Source organism: Xenopus tropicalis, chromosome 4, assembly GCF_000004195.4.
Source record: "Xenopus tropicalis strain Nigerian chromosome 4, UCB_Xtro_10.0, whole genome shotgun sequence".
Classification (NCBI taxonomy): Eukaryota; Metazoa; Chordata; class Amphibia; order Anura; family Pipidae; genus Xenopus; species Xenopus tropicalis.
The window spans coordinates 143892781-143914895 of NC_030680.2; the positions used below are offsets into that span (position 1 = coordinate 143892781).

The 22115-nt window shown below is 46.3% G+C and overlaps 1 protein-coding gene across 12 annotated transcripts in view; it reads left to right on the top strand.

Annotated features, from left to right (window-relative positions):
- magi1 (membrane associated guanylate kinase, WW and PDZ domain containing 1) overlaps window positions 1-22115 on the top strand; it is a 299144-nt gene that overhangs the window by 131607 nt on the left and 145422 nt on the right. For all 12 annotated transcript variants that reach the window (XM_031901235.1, XM_031901239.1, XM_031901241.1 and 9 more), the window contains exon 2: window positions 4197-4313. In XM_031901235.1, the coding sequence (XP_031757095.1) occupies window positions 4197-4313 (117 nt within the window). The remainder of the gene's footprint in view (window positions 1-4196; window positions 4314-22115) is intronic.

The following is a 22115-nucleotide window of genomic DNA, read 5'->3' on the forward strand; positions in this document are numbered from 1 at the left end:
CCTCCATGAACTTTTATGGTGCTTGTGTTGCTCTCCAAGTCTTTCTTACATTTGACTGTGGCTCACGAGTAAGAAAGGTTGGGGATCCCTGATCTAAGGGGTTGGTGAGAAACAAGTTGCTCCTGAGCCACTCATTGGGGACCACTGTTCTAGGGGTCCCCTTGGCACAAAGTGGCCTCTTACTCATGCTTCCTGCTGGGGGCTTGCTGGGACCTCCTGGCTGTATTCACACTCTTCCCCTCTCTTTTATACAGTTAATGTCACCTGATACCAGTTGATTGTCCTTGTACTTCCACTACCCCAGAGAAACACTACCCCGGCAGGTTGGTTCCATTTTGTAATTAATGTAGGAGGCCCATGTTTAGGGAAAGGGGAATTATTTTTATATAACACCCTGCAAAAAAAAAAAGAGCTTTTTACAGCAAGGAAGGAAGCCATTATAGGAGCACTAAGTAGGCAGAGACACCAGGTTGGAATTATTATTATATATAGTCAAAATCTTACAAGGTGATTAAGTGGCTTGTACAGGGTCACAATGAGTTGCCATGGGGAATTGAACTTGGGTCTCTAGGATCAGATCAGATCCAACATGAAAGACAGATGGGGCCGATTCTTGGCTTAAGGATAACCACAGGGCCGGTATCTGCCTTTCCCTCTGCAATAGCAGAGCTCTGTTACCTTTTAAGCTCCACAAACTGGGACTGTCCCACTAAGCAGTCACAAACAAGGGTGGGTATGAAGCGCTCTGCCGGTCTGGTGCGGTCTCCTGCCTTGGGCCGCGATGGCCGGCAGACGCGCGTTACTCACCCCCTTCGCTTCCGGCCTGTTGTGCGCCCAAAAACTGCCTATTTAAACTGTTTTCTCATTCTCTCCTTGCCCAAGCTGGCTTCTGGTTGTTATCAGTACCTGCTCAAGCTTCTTTAATTGGGAATTTCTGGTTTTGACTTCGGCCTTGTTCCTGACTACGTTTCTAGCTGCCCGCCTCGACCTTTGCCTGTACCCCGACTACAATTATGCCTAAACCTTGCCGGTATCTCTTATTTTCATCTGAACTCTAAAAGTTTGCAGGGTCCCAGCTTGGACTGCAGCAGAAAGTTCCGGGGCCCCAAAAGGGCGTCGGTGAAGACCGGGAAGGGCTGGGAGTCCCTGCTGTACCATAAGAGTCAGATTTTACATCTTGCGGTCTCACACTGGTTCCTACCTAACTAGTATGTTACAGTGGGAATTACCGAGCAGAAGCTTTCATTTCAATACATTCCGTACAATACCGAGCAGAAGCTTTCATTTCAATACTTTCCGTACAATACCGAGCAGAAGCTTTTATTTCAATACTTTCCGTACAATACCGAGCAGAAGCTTTCATTTCAATCGAACGCATGGAATAAATTCCAAGTTACCCGGATCGTTTATTATCCATTTACAAAAATAAAGAAATCGATGACACAGTCGTTTAGAATATCATTAAAAGCCAGTTTATTAACCAGTGTTTATGGGAGTATGAATGGAAGCAGATCTTCGGTTTATTCCTGCTATTTAATTATGAACTTTTTAATTAATGCATGTCGTGCATTGGTTATAATTAGGATAGCGTTGTAATAAAACAATGCATGTAAGATTTATTAGCGAGAATAAAACCCATCTCCAGCCTTGTTACCACGGGTTATCAAACCTTTGGAGACTGTATATTTAGACTTAACGATTCCATTGCCGTCTTTACGATAATATAGGGACTTACCGGACTCGGCGAGTATCACTGGATCTTATTTAGTTAAAAAAAAAATTAAATCGGCGCTAAGTGGTTAGACTAATTTCCCCTTAATTGCTAAGCGTGAGTCTGTCATTATCTCCAAAATTCCAATTACAAATCCTCGCTGAAGACAAGAACATTTCTCTGTGATTGGATAGCGCGGTTTAATCTGCTGATGTGGCATTTTCTTTGGGCAGCCGTTTGGATACCTTTTCTTCTCAAAAACTGTTTGGATGTTCCAAGTTCTGGAATGGGTTGGTTGCACCAGGGAAATCGCTCAATATAATGACTCCTATAACGACATTCCTGATTGGCTGCACTTTGAACGCGTCCCAGATGGGGAGTCTATGCTTATCATAAGCAACGGAGTTTGGGCACATTGTAGACCCAGGCCAGATTCTGCATCTAGACTTTTCTTGGAAATGAGCCCTCTCTAATCTTTATTGGAGTGGAAGAGGACGGATTAAGACAAAACCGAAACTTTCAGAATTTTTCCTACAATAGATTTTGACCCAAAGGTTGGTCTTCAGAACCTTAAACAGCTGAATCTGAATCCGAATGTACATTTTTGGTCAAATCACACCTGCTTGGAACAAACCCTCCCCAATCCAGTTTACCCATGTTCCCTTTTTGTAAGCCCTGTGCCATTTTACACTGTCAAATTTGGCACAAAATAATTTGCCATATGGCAGGTATCTACAACACAAGCCTTTACCTTCTTTAATTCTCCATGTTGGAGCCCACTGGTGAAAATTCTACCACAATCCCATTCCTCTCAATGCTGATTTCAATCCAGAACACTCAAATTTTGAAATGTAACCGTGTGTTGATGACGTATAAGCTGTCACCATAGAGTTTTGATAGGTGCGGCAGACTTTTAGTAGACTTTGGCCAAAGCAAAAATAGACTTTTGTATTTCATCTGGACTATCTGGGCTAGTTGGCTGTAGAAGCCACAGAAGCTTTTTGCAATTACAGAATCATTGTATTGATACAGGACAGCTGTGCTGAAATATTGTTATGCAAAGGATTCTGATGAACTTTTGTTATTAGGCAAATCCTGATTTTGGGGGTGGTGAGCACCCCAAGTGCATTCGATTTTAGTTGCAGACTCCTCCTCTCAAGAGCTAGCAAGACGTGGCAAGATTCCTTTTGTTTGGCAAGGGTGTCAAATGAGCAGATCTTTGCCAGACTTTACCATGCGATGGACCTAAATTGGGCTCCAATCCTTGGGCTAAATTGGACTTATCCAATAGGCTGCCAGCATGGCAATGATTATGAATAGGGACCACCTATGGGGTGTGGGACACATCTACGGCAGTTGGGCAGGCTATCTGTTTGACCCTGTGGTCCATGCACTACCCCAGTGATCCCCAACCAGTGGCTCGGGGGCAACATTTTGGTCACCAACCCCTTGGATGTTGCTCTCAGTGCCCCCAAACCAGCGAGTTATTTTTACATTTCTGACTTGGGGGCAAGTTTTGGTTGAATAAAAACAAGATTTCCTACCAAATAAAGCCCCTGTAAGCTGATAGGGTGCATAGAGGCTGTCTAATAGCCAATCACAGCCCTTATTTGGCTCCTCCATGAACTTTTATGGTGCTTGTGTTGCTCTCCATGTCTTTTTACATTGGACTGTGTCTCACGAGTAAGAAAGGTTGGGGATCCCTGCACTACCCTCTAGTTCAAGGGTCCCCAAACTTTTTACCCTTGAGCCACTTTCAAATGTAAAAAGAGTTGGGGAGCAACACAAGCATGAAAAATTAGCTGGGGTGCCAAATAAGGGATGTGATTGGCTATTTGGTAGCCCCTATGGGGACTGGCAGCCTACAGGAGGCTCTGTTTGGCAGTACAACTGTTTTTAATACAACCAAAACTTGCCTCCAAGCCTAGTATTCAAAAATAAGCATTGGGGCCCACTGGGAGCAACATCCAAGAGATTGGTGACCAACATATTGCCCCTGAGCCACTGGTTGGGGATCACTGTTCTTGTTAATGCCAGATAAGGTCATTTTTGAGGGTAAAGTTACAATGACCAATATTTTAATTAAAGGTGGCCATACTCCACTAACGTTCAGGGCTGAATCGTCCTATATGGAGGTAGAATTCTACCTTTATCTGTCAATTCAGCCCTAACTTTTGCATCTTTTGTCCCGCCCGATCGACGAAATGACCGATATCCAAGGCTTTTGCGACGTCAGTCGTCTCATCGATCCACCATATTGTACAAAGCCGATAGTAAAACCATAGGAAGCTCTGCATTAAAACTGCCAATGAGGGTTACCATTAAGCATTCCAATAGTACGTGGCCAATCACGCCTTGTGCATAAATAACCCCCAGCGCCACCAAATGCCATCCCTGCGAGTGTGCCAACCAAATTTCCTTGCAAACCTGTGACCGCTAAGCAATAAAAATGTCTCATTTGTGCGTCTCTTTATTATCGTTACAGGAAGCCGACTCAACAAGGACCTGAGGCATTATCTTAACCAAAGGTTTCAGAAAGCATCTCCAGACCACGAGCTACAGCAGATTATCCGAGATAATCTCTACCGCCATGCAGTGCCTTGTAAGTAATGGTAGAACCGCTCTGTACACTGACCCAAAGCAGCCATTACTGCTGGAGGGACACAACTATCTTTAGATTGCTAGCTTTGAGACAAAAGCCTGTGTAGGAGTTGCAAGAATATTTTTTGTAGTTTTTCCCCTTGCTCCTCCCACCTTGACTGCTATATGGATTAGAGATGTCTGCGCTACAGAGTGGCAGTGGCATCCGACTGTCGGTTCTTGTTGTTGTAGGAATCTCTCTCTTTGTCTTCTCTCAATATTTTCTGGCCTGGGGTATTTGCCATTGTTTGTTCAAGACCTGACCATTTTTTGACTCCCCCTTGTGGTATAAATTGGTAAATTACCAGGGGAGGAGTCTGTCACTCCTGGGAGGAGGCGTTTACCCGGTTATAGGGGTGGTTTGCCTTTATTTTAACTTTTAATACGTTATAGAAGAGCTAATTCTTAGCAACTTTTCAACTGGTCTTCATTTTTTATTTTTTTTTTTTTTATAATTTTTGAACTATTTGCTTTCCTCTTCTGACTCTCTTCAGGTTTAAAATGGGAGTCCCAGACCTCCGCATCCAATAAGCTTTTGCTGCTAAGGCTACAATTTTATTGCTATTGTTACTCTCCTATTCATCTTTTACTCTCTCATTCCAGCCACTGATTGGTTGCTAGGGTTATTTGTACTATAGCAACTAGATAGCTGCTGAAATTCCAAACTGGAGAGCGGTGGTACAAAAAGCTAAATAATTCAAAAACTACAATTACTTCATTTTTATTTTGTATAGGTTTGAATGATTTGCCTTTTACTTCTGACCCTTTCCAGCTATCAAATAGGGGGTCACTGACCCCAGAAACCAGAAAAACCCTATTGCTCTGTGAGGCTATAACTTTATTGTTATTGTTACTTTTCATTATTTATATTTCTATTTAGGGCCTCCCCTGTTCATATCCCTGTCTCTCTTTCAAACCACTGCCTTGTTGCTAGGTTAAATTGGACCCTAACAACCAGATAGCTGCTGAAATTCCAAACTGGAGAGCTGCTGAACAAAAAGCTAAATAATTAAAAAAACAGCAAATAATAAAAAAAATGAAGACCAATTGCAAATTATCTCAGAATATCATTCTCTACATTGTTTGTCTGCCTTGGTATAACAGTGAATTTATTCCAAAACCGTTTCTATACAGGAATGTAGTATTTTGTTTGCGGCTAGTGGGACGTGACGGGCTCCATCTGAATAACAATGGATTTGCTGATATTTCTTTCCCCAACTCCGAGAATGAAATCATTACAGGTTTTATTGCTCTTTACTCACATGATTTAGAACAAGAACGGAAATGAAGTAAAGTAGTTACCGAAATCTGACACGTAGCCTTGGCACAGACTGTACCCTAGCACTAGGGGGTGCCAGTCAGTCACTGAGGGGTTCTGTGCCCATATAAAGGCACAAGGCTGCAGGCTGAGTTATACAGGGAACTCTGAGTATCACTCATGTATTATAAGGGATAATGTACCCCCTACTGTAAATGATAAGGATATTAGCAGTCACTGAGGGGTTCTGTGCCCATATAAAGGCACAAGGCTGCAGGCTGAGTTATACAGGGAACCCTGAGTATCACTCATGTATTATAAGGGATAATGTACCCCCTACTGTAAATGATAAGGATATTAGCAGTCACTGAGGGGTTCTGTGCCCATATAAAGGCACAAGGCTGCAGGCTGAGTTATACAGGGAACTCTGAGTATCACTCATGTATTATAAGGGATAATGTACCCCCTACTGTAAATGATAAGGATATTAGCAGTCACTGAGGGGTTCTGTGCCCATATAAAGGCACAAGGCCGCAGGCTGAGTTATACAGGGAACTCTGAGTATCACTCATGTATTATAAGGGATAGTGTACCCCCTACTGTAAATGATAAGGATATTAGCAGTCACTGAGGGGTTCTGTGCCCATATAAAGGCACAAGGCTGCAGGCTGAGTTATACAGGGAACTCTTGAGTATCACTCATGTATTATAAGGGATAATGTACCCCCTACTGTAAATGATAAGGATATTAGAAGTCACTGAGGGGTTCTGTGCCCATATAAAGGCACAAGGCTGCAGGCTGAGTTATACAGGGAACTCTGAGTATCACTCATGTATTATAAGGGATAATGTACCCCCTACTGTAAATGATAAGGATATTAGCAGTCACTGAGGGTCTCTGTGCCCCCCATATAAAGGCACAAGGCTGCAGGCTGAGTTATACAGGGAACGGGCAGGAGGTGGGGCTGGCGTCACGGGGGCGGGGCTATGATGATTGCTTGATCCCCGCATCAATGTTATTGGGGCTGTTTGGGTCAAAACCGGACAGGTGGCACCCTATGCAGGGATATGTAGAGAGAGAATTACAATTATAAGGATACTTTTCTATATATTTAAAGCAATTTGTCCCTTACTGGATGTTTATCGAATTTATCAACAACAAATGGCTTTATGCTGAACATATATTTATAGCGACCCTTTCAATGTACTGGGTGAACTCGGGCTTCTCCCGCTGCTGTGAGCACAGAACCTATTGCTCTGCACCAACGTCTACAAAAAACCCATTTAGGCCCCGTGTCTGTTCAGCACTTACTTTCCGACAGACTCTTCATGCAATAATAAACTGTTACAGATTGATGAGTTCTGAGCTTTCATTTTCTGGGTTTGCGCATAAAAGTTTTATAGGGTCTGTGAACCTTTGCGCTTCTCCGCATTCTCCACCAAGTACTTGTTTCTATTGTGGGGAAATTGTATCCGTGGCTAGGTGGCTAAGAGTGGGCCCATATTAGTGCAAAACAAAGCCTGTGTACCTCTTGTTGTTGAACTGTAACTACCAGACTTTCAAGTGCGGGGTATTGGTGCTAGGTATTACTCCTTCCCACAATTCCTGCTTAACATTACAAACTAAACAAATGTATTCTTATTATTTGTACAGTATAAACAAAGGGTAAAAGATTCTACAGAGTTTTATTTAGTATTTAGGTGGAATGTTTTCTCACCTCAATTATAATTCACTTTTGCACTTGCATAGGGAAGGGTGTTTAATTAGTTGATCCTCCTTACTTTCTATTACAAAGCAGCAGTCCTGCCCTGCTTTATGGCTGAGATTCTAGCTATCTGTATAACAGAGCATTCTGTCACAGTGGCACAGATCCTATCTGATCCCCCCATTGTAAGCAGCAGTCCTGCCCTGCTTTATGGCTGAGATTCTAGCTATCTGTATAACAGAGCATTCTGTCACAGTGGCACAGATCCTATCTGATCCCCCCCATTGTAAGCAGCAGTCCTGCCCTGCTTTATGGCTGAGATTCTAGCTATCTGTATAACAGAGCATTCTGTCACAGTGGCACAGATCCTATCTGATCCCCCCCATTGTAAGCAGCAGTCCTGCCCTGCTTTATGGCTGAGATTCTAGCTATCTGTATAACAGAGCATTCTGTCACAGTGGCACAGATCCTATCTGATCCCCCCCCCATTGTAAGCAGCAGTCCTGCCCTGCTTTATGGCTGAGATTCTAGCTATCTGTATAACAGAGCATTCTGTCACAGTGGCACAGATCCTATCTGATCCCCCCCATTGTAAGCAGCAGTCCTGCCCTGCTTTATGGCTGAGATTCTAGCTATCTGTATAACAGAGCATTCTGTCACAGTGGCACAGATCCTATCTGATCCCCCCATTGTAAGCAGCAGTCCTGCCCTGCTTTATGGCTGAGATTCTAGCTATCTGTATAACAGAGCATTCTGTCACAGTGGCACAGATCCTATCTGATCCCCCCCATTGTAAGCAGCAGTCCTGCCCTGCTTTATGGCTGAGATTCTAGCTATCTGTATAACAGAGCATTCTGTCACAGTGGCACAGATCCTATCTGATCCCCCCATTGTAAGCAGCAGTCCTGCCCTGCTTTATGGCTGAGATTCTAGCTATCTGTATAACAGAGCATTCTGTCACAGTGGCACAGATCCTATCTGATCCCCCATTGTAAGCAGCAGTCCTGCCCTGCTTTATGGCTGAGATTCTAGCTATCTGTATAACAGAGCATTCTGTCACAGTGGCACAGATCCTATCTGATCCCCCCATTGTAAGCAGCAGTCGTGCCCTGCTTTATGGCTGAGATTCTAGCTATCTGTATAACAGAGCATTCTGTCACAGTGGCACAGATCCTATCTGATCCCCCCCATTGTAAGCAGCAGTCCTGCCCTGCTTTATGGCTGAGATTCTTGCTATCTGTATAACAGAGCATTCTGTCACAGTGGCACAGATCCTATCTGATCCCCCCATTGTAAGCAGCAGTCCTGCCCTGCTTTATGGCTGAGATTCTAGCTATCTGTATAACAGAGCATTCTGTCACAGTGGCACAGATCCTATCTGATCCCCCCATTGTAAGCAGCAGTCCTGCCCTGCTTTATGGCTGAGATTCTAGCTATCTGTATAACAGAGCATTCTGTCACAGTGGCACAGATCCTATCTGATCCCCCCCATTGTAAGCAGCAGTCCTGCCCTGCTTTATGGCTGACATTTCTAGCTATTTGTATCTGAATCTTAGACCTGAAAATACAGCGGGTTGTTTATACCTATTGCTGCTTTAGTGCTGCTTGTTAACCCTTTGCAATTTAGCACTATTTTTAACCACTACGGATTTACCCATGATCCTTTTCCTTTTACCCCGCCCCATATCCAGCAGTTACAATGTGTAAGACATTTTTTTCCCTACTTGTAACGCTGGTAGGTGGGCGGAGCCGGGAAGACGCTTGGCAACGGTATTCAGGCGCTGTCAGCATGGGACATGATCAGAATGTATAACCATCATACTTAAAAATTGATGTTGGACAGGCTCATTGCTCCCATACAGATGAGGCTGCACAGTAGGGAAAAGCAAATCACATAATTCCAAATTGTTCCGAGCTCAGATACACAGCATATGGGGGCTTCACTTGGGTACTAATGACCATTAAAAACCTAGGGACTCTCTGAGGTTGTCTAAATACAAGTCCTAGCTCCTGGGAGATGCTGGGAACTATAATTCTGCAACATCATCTGTGTTAAAGATCGCCCGATTCTGATGTAGACTGTTTAGTTACCCTTTAAACCGTTGTATGCTATGGTTCCACTTACCCTAGCAACCAGGCAGAGATATAGAGATATGAAGACTGGGCAATGAATAGGGAAGGATGAAATCCAATGAATGATAAGTAGTGACATTTATATACAGGTATGGGACCCATTATCCAGAAAGCTCGGGCCTAGGGTTTTCCGGATAAGGGTTCTTTCTGTAATTTGGATCTCCTGCCTTAAGTCTTAAAAAATTATTTAAACATTAAATAAACCCAATAGGATTATTTTGCTACCAATAAGGGGTAATTATATCTTAGTTGGGATCAAGTACAGGTACTGTTTTATTATTACAGAGAAAAGGGAATCATTTAACCATTAAATAAACCCAATAGGGCTGTTCTGCCCCAATAAGGGGTAATTATATCTTAGTTGGGATCAAGTACAGGTACTGTTTTATTATTACAGAGAAAAGGGAATCATTTAACCATGAAATAAACCCAATAGGGCTGTTTCTGCCCCCAATAAGGGGTAATTATATCTTAGTTGGGATCAAGTACAGGTACTGTTTTATTATTACAGAGAAAAGGGAATCATTTAACCATTAAATAAACCCAATAGGGCTGTTCTGCCCCAATAAGGGGTAATTATATCTTAGTTGGGATCAAGTACAGGTACTGTTTTATTATTACAGAGAAAAGGGAATCATTTAACCATGAAATAAACCCAATAGGGCTGTTCAGCCCCCAATAAGGGGTAATTATATCTTAGTTGGGATCAAGTACAGGTACTGTTTTATTATTACAGAGAAAAGGGAATCATTTAACCATTAAATAAACCCAATAGGGCTGTTCTGCCCCCAATAAGGGGTAATTATATCTTAGTTGGGATCAAGTACAGGTACTGTTTTATTATTACAGAGAAAAGGGAATCATTTAACCATTAAATAAACCCAATAGGGCTGTTCTGCCCCCAATAAGGGGTAATTATATCTTAGTTTGGATCAAGTACAGGTACTGTTTTATTATTACAGAGAAAAGGGAATCATTTAACCATTAAATAAACCCAATAGGGCTGTTCTGCCCCCAATAAGGGGTAATTATATCTTAGTTGGGATCAAGTACAGGTACTGTTTTATTATTACAGAGAAAAGGGAATCATTTAACCATTAAATAAACCCAATAGGGCTGTTCTGCCCCCAATAAGGGGTAATTATATCTTAGTTTGGATCAAGTACAGGTACTGTACGTATTTCAGAACTTTCTGGATAATGGGTTTTCGGATAAGGGGTCCTATACCTGTGTGTAAGAACAGGCAATGCAGCCACTCTGATGCTAAGGAATGCAAAGGGCCCAAACTGGAATCATATTAACTTTGGGACCCTAAAAATATTCTTCAGGAGAGCAGAAAAATGAATATACACACAGTGAATATAACATACCAGCTGTATGTGCCAGCCTGCGTGTGTGTAACAGGGAAGGAGAGGGAAGGCTGTGCCACCCAGACTGTTCATCATTTGAACTAAGGCCAAGCTGAGCCTCTGTTCTTGCCAGGACGCAGCCTGTTTGCCTCCCTCTCCCAGACTGTGATGAAATGAATGTTACAGTACATGGAATGGGTGGGTAGAACATAAGGGATTCCATCAGCCAAAATACAGCAGGGCATTAATATGCAGGAGTGCAAGCAGGAGAGCGCGGACATATGTACGGCTGAAAAATGCTGATCGACATCAGGGCACAGATGGTTTAGGCACTAAAGTGAGAGCAACATTACTAGGGTTCCCACCTGTTCGCTCTTCTGCCCGAGAATATTTTGAATTGCGTCCGGCGGATCTACTGCCCTGGGCATAGGCCCTGGGGTGCCTATATATAAATACAGCCCTTACCCCCACCATGGGGCAATCAGTAAGCACAGGGCATCAGCTGGCACTTCCTAACTGCATGTCTGAATGGCACAGTAGCCAGGGGGCTGCAGGGGGGATGCTTTTTTGGCTCCGATGCCCACCCTGCATGAATACAAAGCTGCTGAACACAAGCAGCACTGTATTCATGGGGACATCGCCAAGTCTCTGTGCCCCAAAACTAAGGTGGAAATTTCTCTAGGCTGGGTGTCAGGGCGTAAAGGGCAAAAACATGGCAAACTGTGCTTGTTCTTTGCCTTCTGAGTTGTAAATGACCCCCTAGGTGGGTGCCCCATTGACGTGTGGGTGGGGGGAAGACACCGCTGGGGGCTACTGGCCCCAGTTTGTATATAGATTGTTATGTGGCCTTGTGTACAGCACTGTGGAATTTGTTAGCTGATTTAAGAGTAATATTTATTTATTATTCTTACATAGGGGCCCGGCCTTCTTGCTTAGCCAGGGGCCCCTTTTCTGCACTATACTCTTATATTTATATGTATGTTTCTTCTCATTCAGGGTGGGGGCATGATTTCAAGTTACATATATATATATATATATATATAGATATTCAATGACACAGTAGAGATGAATTTTTCTAAAGGTCAATTATTTTTTTTTTTTAATAAAGGAATAAATAGTCTTTTCCTATTTATACAAAGTCGACTTCAGGTCAGGTTTTCTTTTCATTTTTTTTCTTGGGCCAGATGATTATCACTTGGAAACGTGTCAGTGAACCTGCCCCAGGCCAGGGTTGGACTGCGGGGGTGCAGGACTGCTACCTAAGGTGCCCCTGAACCCCCCAAGGGACCCAAGCCGTGGCCTTCACATCCCTCGCAGGGGCCCTCGCCACTGTCCGACCACCTCCTCTGGGCATGTGTAAATAAACTTCAGTGGGTCGCGGAAGGGAGACCGGCGGAGCCCACCAGGCCTGGGGCCCATAATTTTTTCCCCGGTGCCCACTGGGTTTTTTTGTACCCCACCTATATCCCTGAAAGTCTCCCACCTCCAGGTTTCCACTTAATAAAATGCCAGACTTGGTATAACAAGTGGGGTTCAGACCCCATGTGTGCATGGGGGTCTTTGGGGTAAGGGTACCCTGGTAATAACTAGCAATAGGGGAGATTTGTGGGTCACACCCTGGGGTAAAAGGAACATATTATTATTTTTTGCCTGGTTCCTCCCCACATTTATCTTTGTAATTCTTTCCTCTACCAATATGGCGGCTCCACTACTACACCTGCATTAAATTCCTCTGTTCTTGGGCCCCATACTTTATATGTGGCCCTGTTCTACCTAGCCAGAGGGGCTCATTTATAAACACTGGCCAAATTTGCCCATGGGCAGTAACCCATAGCAACCAATCAATGACTGGCTTTTTCCAGGGAGCTGCAGGTTCAGTAATAAAAGCAAACATTTGATTGGTTGCCAAGGGTTACTGCCCAGCTGCAAATTAGCCCAGTGTTTATAAATGAGCGCTACATGTGCGACTCCCCAGACACAGCCCGGTGTGGCCGCGCATCTTTACAGGCCAGTTATTCCCGTCCCTGCGTTGATATTTGGAAAAAAACAAAAACAAGTTCCCAGTCTCATAAATAATCTTGTCTCCGGCTGAACATTCTATTCCCAGATGTATCTTTTTTTATAATTAGGAAGATCTATCTCCGGGGATGGGCTGTGAAGGCACGAGGTGCGGGCCCCGTTATGGCCGACCTTCACGTATGCTGATCTATCACTGCGCCCCCCCCCCGGCTCCTCCATGAATCACAGAGGCTGAATAACATGCAGTTTAGGCGAGGCTTTATTTATGTATTTATATTGTGCCGTGTCCCGTGCCAAGCAATAAATGGTTATAAGTTATTTTACAGGCGTTGGCTCTTTCTCCTCGGAGAAACCTGGTGTCCGGGATGTTCTGAAAGCTGCTGCCGCTGTTGCAGAGGTATTAATTAAGGGGGTCCCTGCAACTTTAGGGGGTTCCTGTTTGGTTTGGTCTTGGCCGTGTTTTACCTCTTTCTGCTGCCAAATCTTTAAGCAAATTGTTCGGAGATCCAATGCTCTACACCCTGCTCACCCTACCCTACATCCTGCCTGCCCACCCTACCCTACACCCTGCCCACCCTACCCTGCCCACCCTACCCTACACCCTACCCTCCTTACCCTACACCCTGCCCACCCTACCCTACACCCTGCCCACCCTACCCTACACCCTACCCTACACCCTGCCCACCCTACCCTACACCCTGCCCTCCTTACCCTACACCCTGCCCACCCTACCCCAAAAATCTATGCCTTTCCCCCTGTATTAGTGTCTGAGCTGCCAGATGCCAGTACTCCCTCCTGACTGTAAATGGTGCAAAGTCAGATATTGTACCTGTCATATAAGTAGGGTTGCCCGTACAGCTTACAGTGTCTGAAACCCCCCAAAATTGCCAGTAAATCCCGCCCCCAACCCCAGAAATGCACCAACCTCCAGCTGATTCATCCTTGCCCACCCACTCATGCCATCCACCTACCCCTGAACACCATCACCCTGCCCTCTCTCATATCCCTGCACCCCCAAGATTATCTGCCACCTCCACCTGTCATCATCACTGTCTGAACACCTGTTGAGGGCAAGGTTGCAAGCCTACATATAAGGGTGGCACAAGGTCAGTACATGGGTGCCCATATGCGCTTCATTCTTGAGGCACGAGAATGGGTGCCCTTGGGTACAAAGTGCACATTGGGAGCCCCGTACTTCCCACAAGAAGCTGCAGAGCATTGCTCTGTGCCAGTCGCGCTATCGGCGCTGTGCCATAAGGGGAACCATTTTGCACCTTTTGTATCTGCAGACAGAACAAGGCATGCAGCTGAAATAGTAGTATTAATGAACAGATTCAGATTTTCATTGGACAGATACCAGGTCACATTTTGAGGTGCTTCATTAATAACTTTAAAGGGGAAGTAAACCCTTCCTGGCATATTTGGTTTTCTTTTAACTCCAGTGCACAAACCACCTGTCCCCCTACCCAAAAGCATCACTGACAATGTCCCTGCTGACCTGTGCCCCCCCATAGTGTGTAGAACTGCACATTATTATTAAAAGCCTCCCTTTTCCATGTCTCCATGGGTGGAAATATCTGTATAACAGAATATGTCATTTCCAATCATCCCTGCACATTGGGTATCAGTAGAGACGCTGGTCACCTAAGGTTAAACCATCACAAAGTCAGTTTTGTACATTGCCTCGTGAAATTCCTTTGAGGCTTGGCCGCATTTTCATGAGACCGAGACAGGATCTCAATTTGTTTATCAGCCTTTTTGTCATTTATAGGTAAGTGACCCTGCTGCTGCTGCATTGTGCTGACTATGACATACACAGAGTTTGTGTCTATACTTCACTGATCTCAGTAAATGATTTAAGGGTAACATTGCTGATTTTTTTAAAAAATATATAATTTGTGCGTATAAGGGTTTATATGGTCTTTAATAGTCAGTATTCTAAGGACCAGATCCCTGCGGGGAAGCATTTGTGTGATTTCCCCCAATTATGGAGGGGTAAGTATGAGGTATGTGCACTTGGGGGGGTTATGTGGGCAGTGGGGGCCTTTGGGGTGGCAGCCTCAGTGGGCCCCGTGCACCCCAGTCCGACCTTGGCATCTGCCAAGGAGTTTCCAATATCTCATGTTGGTCTCAGTGTATGCTCCCCCTAGTGGCAGAATGCAAAATCTATTAAAACATGTTATTAGATCCTGGTGGGGGGGTTAAAAATATATATATAAATTAATAAGAACACAAATAGTCGGTAATAAAACAGAACAAGAAGGCACAAAGCTGTGATTGCATCTCTTTATATCAAGGGGGTCCCTTAGGAATACGCGCTGGATAATTACCGCAGGAAGTGGCATATGGGTTTGTTCTTTTTCTGAATGGGTTTCTTGCTCCATGTGAAACGTGGTTGCAACGTCTTCTGCTACTTCATTTATAGAGCAATTAATATCCTTGGCAGAAACAGATACCTCTCCATTATTTACACAGCATTTTTGGCAGATACACTGTTGTGAGGGGCATTAAATATTAATAACGCCAAACAAGGGTTTATCCGTCCTGGCTCAATCAGTAAGTAGCGCAGTGTATGATTTAGAGGTTCATTTGGAGTTCTCTGGAAAAAAAAAAAGTCAATTTAATGAGCCCAACGGGTCTGTGGGCTTTGGAGAACACACAATATGATTGGAGGGCATCTCCCCCCACCAAGGGGTCATCTGAGGCCTGGGTTTCAACATGTATATTTACAGTAGGGGTACATTATCCCTTATAATACATGAGTGATACTCAGAGTTCCCTGTATAACTCAGCCTGCAGCCTTGTGCCTTTATATGGGCACAGAACCCCTCAGTGACTGCTAATATCCTTATCATTTACAGTAGGGGGTACATTATCCCTTATAATACATGAGTGATACTCAGAGTTCCCTGTATAACTCAGCCTGCAGCCTTGTGCCTTTATATGGGCACAGAACCCCTCAGTGACTGCTAATATCCTTATCATTTACAGTAGGGGGTACATTATCCCTTATAATACATGAGTGATACTCAGAGTTCCCTGTATAACTCAGCCTGCAGCCTTGTGCCTTTATATGGGCACAGAACCCCTCAGTGACTGCTAATATCCTTATCATTTACAGTAGGGGGTACATTATCCCTTATAATACATGAGTGATACTCAGAGTTCCCTGTATAACTCAGCCTGCAGCCTTGTGCCTTTATATGGGCACAGAACCCCTCAGTGACTGCTAATATCCTTATCATTTACAGTAGGGGGTACATTATCCCTTATAATACATGAGTGATACTCAGAGTTCCCTGTATAACTCAGCCTGCAGCCTTGTGCCTTTATATTGGCACAGAACCCCTCAGTGACTGCTAATATCCTTATCATTTACAGTAGGGGGTACATTATCCCTTATAATACATGAGTGATACTCAGAGTTCCCTGTATAACTCAGCCTGCAGCCTTGTGCCTTTATATGGGCACAGAACCCCTCAGTGACTGCTAATATCCTTATCATTTACAGTAGGGGGTACATTATCCCTTATAATACATGAGTGATACTCAGAGTTCCCTGTATAACTCAGCCTGCAGCCTTGTGCCTTTATATGGGCACAGAACCCCTCAGTGACTGCTAATATCCTTATCATTTACAGTAGGGGGTACATTATCCCTTATAATACATGAGTGATACTAAAGGTGGCCATACACATTTTCCGTCAGATGGGGGACCGCATCAGCTCGTTGATGCAGTCCCCAAACCGACAGGTGCCCATACCTGCTGTTCTAATTCGATCGTTTGGCCCCAGGGCCAAATTAGCCCAATATCGCCCACCCATAAGTTATGGGGATATCAGAAGAAGATCCGCTCGCTTTGCGACCTCGCCAAGTGAGCGGATCTTACCGTGTAAGTCCATCCTTTAGAGTTACCTGTATAAACAAGGAGTATGTATATATACAGTTTATATAAAGAGATTGTGTAAAGCCCCATAAAGAGCATTATACTCCATTGCTTCGCTAAGAATAGCACCAAACACGCGGCTCCAGTAGGAAATCACTTGAAGAACTGAAACCACAGTCTAAATAATTTAGAAATCTCTGTTCTCAAGGGCAGTTTCAAAGCGCACAATGAAGGAAGAGTGCGGGAAAACAAAGTGAAAAGTTAGAATTGTCAGTAGAAAGCACTTAATTCGGCCACAGAGTTGTGGCAAAGGATCATTAGGAATGCAGGTACCTGAGCCCCCCCAGCCCTTTTCACATGAAAATCTAAATTGCACCCAGTCAATTCCTATTGACCATCCAGGTCACCGTCAGGGGGGTACAGGGTACATTCTATAGGCCGGGGCTCCGGGCAAAGGGGACACAAATAGATATAAAAGTGCAGTTGGCATAATGGGACATTACCAGGGGGGTTAGACTAAAGACACAGATTCCATCATAGTGTTCCATGTATAATACCCCAAGACAAATGGCAGGATTAATGTTGTGGCATACAAATAGCTCCCAGAACCCTTTGCTGGATAAATAATTGGGGACCTGGGAGGGTGGGGCCCAATGGTTTCTGATTGTGGCCCTTTATACCATGTCTGTGTTTTTTTTGCATAGACACCTTCGCCACATGTATGGGAGAAATGCCAAGGGGCCCCGATATTGCTAGTCGTTGGCACTGGTATAGGTTTGACACCCCAGTTCGACACTGTGTATAATTCTGCATTAGTCAACACACGCCCAACCCTAACCTGCTCACTGCCATTCCACGCCTGACCCTAACCCACCCACGGGCAGCCCGTACCCAACCCTAACCTGCTCACTGCCATTCCACCCCTGACCCTAACCCACCCACGGGCAGCCCGTACCCAACCCTAACCTGCTCACTGCCATTCCATGCCTGACCCTAACCCACCCACGGGCAGCCCGTGCCCAACCCTAACCTGCTCACTGCCATTCCACGCCTGACCCTAACCCACCCACGGGCAGCCCGTACCCAACCCTAACCTGCTCACTGCCATTCCACCCCTGACCCTAACCCACCCACGGGCAGCCCGTACCCAACCCTAACCTGCTCACTGCCATTCCACGCCTGACCCTAACCCACCCACGGGCAGCCCGTACCCAACCCTAACCTGCTCACTGCCATTCCACCCCTGACCCTAACCCACCCACGGGCAGCCCGTGCCCAACCCTAACCTGCTCACTGCCATTCCACGCCTGACCCTAACCCACCCACGGGCAGCCCGTACCCAACCCTAACCTGCTCACTGCCATTCCACGCCTGACCCTAACCCACCCACGGGCAGCCCGTACCCAACCCTAACCTGCTCACTGCCATTCCACCCCTGACCCTAACCCACCCACGGGCAGCCCGTGCCCAACCCTAACCTGCTCACTGCCATTCCACGCCTGACCCTAACCCACCCACGGGCAGCCCGTGCCCAACCCTAACCTGCTCACTGCCATTCCACGCCTGACCCTAACCCACCCACGGGCAGCCCGTACCCAACCCTAACCTGCTCGCTGCCATTCCACCCCTGACCCTAACCCACCCACGGGCAGCCCGTGCCCAACCCTAACCTGCTCGCTGCCATTCCACGCCTGACCCTAACCCACCCACGGGCAGCCCGTGCCCAACCCTAACCTGCTCACTGCCATTCCACCCCTGACCCTAACCCACCCACGGGCAGCCCGTGCCCAACCCTAACCTGCTCGCTGCCATTCCACCCCTGACCCTAACCCACCCACGGGCAGCCCGTGCCCAACCCTAACCTGCTCGCTGCCATTCCACCCCTGACCCTAACCCACCCACGGGCAGCCCGTGCCCAACCCTAACCTGCTCACTGCCATTCTGACCCTAACCCACCCACGGGCAGCCCGTGCCCAACCCTAACCGAATATGTTCGGCCTGAACCTGCCCAACCCGTGGGCCCCGGGCCAGCCCGCACATCACTATTCTGTATCAGAACCATCATACCTTCACTGTAACCCAAGCAGCATCTCTGTGAGCCTCATGTGATTATCACCTCAGCCAATTAAAGTATCACATTTACACCAACTTTGTTACTCTTCATCTCTGAGGTGTTACGCTGGAATAATGCTGTTAGTGTTGGGAAGGCGAATGGGAGGCAGATTATTCCCTTCCCTCAAACTCCAGGCACCTTGAATAGTGAAGCGGCTCAAAACGCGTGGCCTGGCCGGCCTATGGGATTCGGGAAGCCTTTGCTTCCAAGTCTGCTCATAATGAAGCAATATAAACTATATTGTGATAAAATCCAAAATAATAATAATGATAGTGTAATAAGCCTCATGAATGAACCCCAAATGATTTCAGGGCTGAGTATAATGAATGGCGGGGGAGTGAAGTGTCGGAAGGAAAAGGTGGTGCAGATTTAAAGGGTAAATAGATGATTCATTAAAACCTAGACGTGACATCATTTACATGTTTGAGTACTCTGACATTTCAGCACAAGAAGCCATTATTTATTAATGCTGTGCAAATGTTACTGTTCCATGTACCATCTTGCTCTGCAGTCCCCGCTAATCCGCTCACAGGCCCCCCCATCGGGACCCCCTAAGGAGAGCTCTGATCCTCAAAGGTGAAACTTATTTTCCATGTATCAAATACAAGGGAGATGTCCTGCTCTCAGCTTAGTGTTTCTCACTGGGGTACATTTACTGGGAATTCTCATTGTGGGGGTCTGGGAGTCAGGGTGGGGGTCTGGAAGCCAGGGTGGGGGTCAGGGAGCCAGGGTTGGGATCAGGGAGCCAGGGTGGGGATCAGGGAGCCAGGGTGGGGATCAGGGAGCCAGAATGGGGATCAGGGAGCCAGAATGGGGGTCAGGGAGCCAGGGTGGGGATCAGGGAGCCAGAATGGGGATCAGGGAGCCAGAATGGGGGTCAGGGAGCCAGGGTGGGGATCAGGGAGCCAGGGTGGGGATCAGGGAGCCAGAATGGGGGTCAGGGAGCCAGGGTGGGGATCAGGGAGCCAGAATGGGGATCAGGGAGCCAGAATGGGGGTCAGGGAGCCAGAATGGGGGTCAGGGAGCCAGGGTGGGGATCAGGGAGCCAGGGTGGGGATCAGGGAGCCAGAATGGGGGTCAGGGAGCCAGGGTGGGGATCAGGGAGCCAGAATGGGGATCAGGGAGCCAGAATGGGGGTCAGGGAGCCAGGGTGGGGATCAGGGAGCCAGAATGGGGGTCAGGGAGCCAGGGTGGGGATCAGGGAGCCAGAATGGGGATCAGGGAGCCAGAATGGGGGTCAGGGAGCCAGGGTGGGGATCAGGGAGCCAGAATGGGGGTCTGGGTGTCAGGGTGGGGATCAGGGAGCCAGGGTGGGGATCAGGGAGCCAGAATGGGGGTCTGGGTGTCAGGGTGGGGATCAGGGAGCCAGAATGGGGGTCAGGGAGCCAGGGTGGGGATCAGGGAGCCAGAATGGGGATCAGGGAGCCAGAATGGGGGTCAGGGAGCCAGGGTGGGGATCAGGGAGCCAGAATGGGGGTCAGGGAGCCAGGGTGGGGATCAGGGAGCCAGAATGGGGGTCTGGGTGTCAGGGTGGGGGTCTGGAAGCCAGGGTGGTGGTCTGGGAGCCAGGGTGAGGGTCTGGGTGTCAGGTTGAGGGTCTGGCAGTCAGGGTGGGGATCAGGGAGTCAGGATGGGGGTCTGAGAGCCAGGATAGGGGTCTGGGTGCCAGGGTGATGGTCAGGGAGCCAGGATAGGAGTCTGGAAGCCCGGGTGGGGGTCTTGAAGCCAGTGTGGGGGTCTGGAACTAGGATGGGGGTCAGGGAGCCAGGGTGGGTGCAAGTTCATCTCATTAGTGTGGGGGCAGAATGGGATAGTCAGTCTTATATGTCAGATTGCTGAGTGTCTATTCCTCGTACTGGAGAAGCACCGGCTTCTCTAAAGTTTAATTATGAATGATTAAATGCTGAATTTTATTATCTGTCTGACAGTTGCTACTGTAGCTGCCTTCCACTGTCAGAAAGAAAATCTGTAATTATCAAACAGTATTGATGTATCACGTACACCAGCGGCTGTATATGTGCAGCTATACACCAGCCCTGTGTGCCTCAAACACTCAGCCCTTGGATATTTATTTGCTCCGAATCCAGGATTCTGCTAATATTTGGACTTTTTCCAGCAGGATTGGGATTCAGCCGGATGCTAAAAAAGTGAATTTGGTGCATCCCTAGTTACTAATCTCTCTGCACCTGAGAGCGGCCCTGTGCCGGGGGGGCAAAGTGTGGGACAAGATGCAAAAGTTTTTTAAAAAGGCAGTTTTCATCCATTTTTGCACTTTGCACCATGCCCTGCACTTTGTAAATACTCTTGAAAATTAGTGGTCCTTTCCTAAACTTGAATGAGGTTATGGGTACATTTGGGCAGGGTTAGGGCAGAAACCAAAATGTCCTAAATGTATTTGTTAATCCTGGTGTTTAAAAGTGATTCCCTTTTCTCTGTAATAATAAAACAGTACCTGTACTTGATCCCAACTAAGATATAATTACCCCTTATTGGGGGCAGAACAGCCCTATTGGGTTTATTTCATGGTTAAATGATTCCCTTTTCTCTGTAATAATAAAACAGTACCTGTACTTGATCCCAACTAAGATATAATTACCCCTTATTGGGGGCAGAACAGCCCTATTGGGTTTATTTCATGGTTAAATGATTCCCTTTTCTCTGTAATAATAAAACAGTACCTGTACTTGATCAAAAGACCCCTTATCCGGAAAACTCCAGGTCCTGAGCATTCCGAATAACAGGTCCCCTATCTAAAGTTTTGCAGTTGTGATATCACAGGCCTCAGGTGATCTGCAAAGAGTTGGAGTAGAATCTCTAGAGTATAAAGATATTAGGTGCCATTATGTATTTACTCCGCACTTTACATTTATTTATAACAAACAAGGGTTGACCTGTGGAAATGGGATCAGGGGGGCCCTGCGCACAAGAGCTTACAGATCTGTTCAGTGGGATTTCTATCCCAGTGGCAGTTTCCCCTTTAACTGCCCCGCTGTTATACGTTCCATTGCAATGAAAGGGTAATTAAGTCGGTTCTCCGCCATTACAAGTGATCCGAGCTTGGTTCTGCCTGGGGTCCCTGGCCCTTATGTGTTACACAGGCGCTGGGAATGCAGAAAGCTGTGATGTAACAGCATCCCTCCACGCTGCCAGCTTCCTTCCAGATACTAACTGTCATGTGTCGGAAATGTCACCAATAATATAAAAGGCAGACTCCCCGTTCACTATCGCGGCTGCTCGCTCCCTTCTCCTTCCTCATCATCTTCTTCTTCTTCTTTGCAAACCTTCGGTGCCATGGCTGAA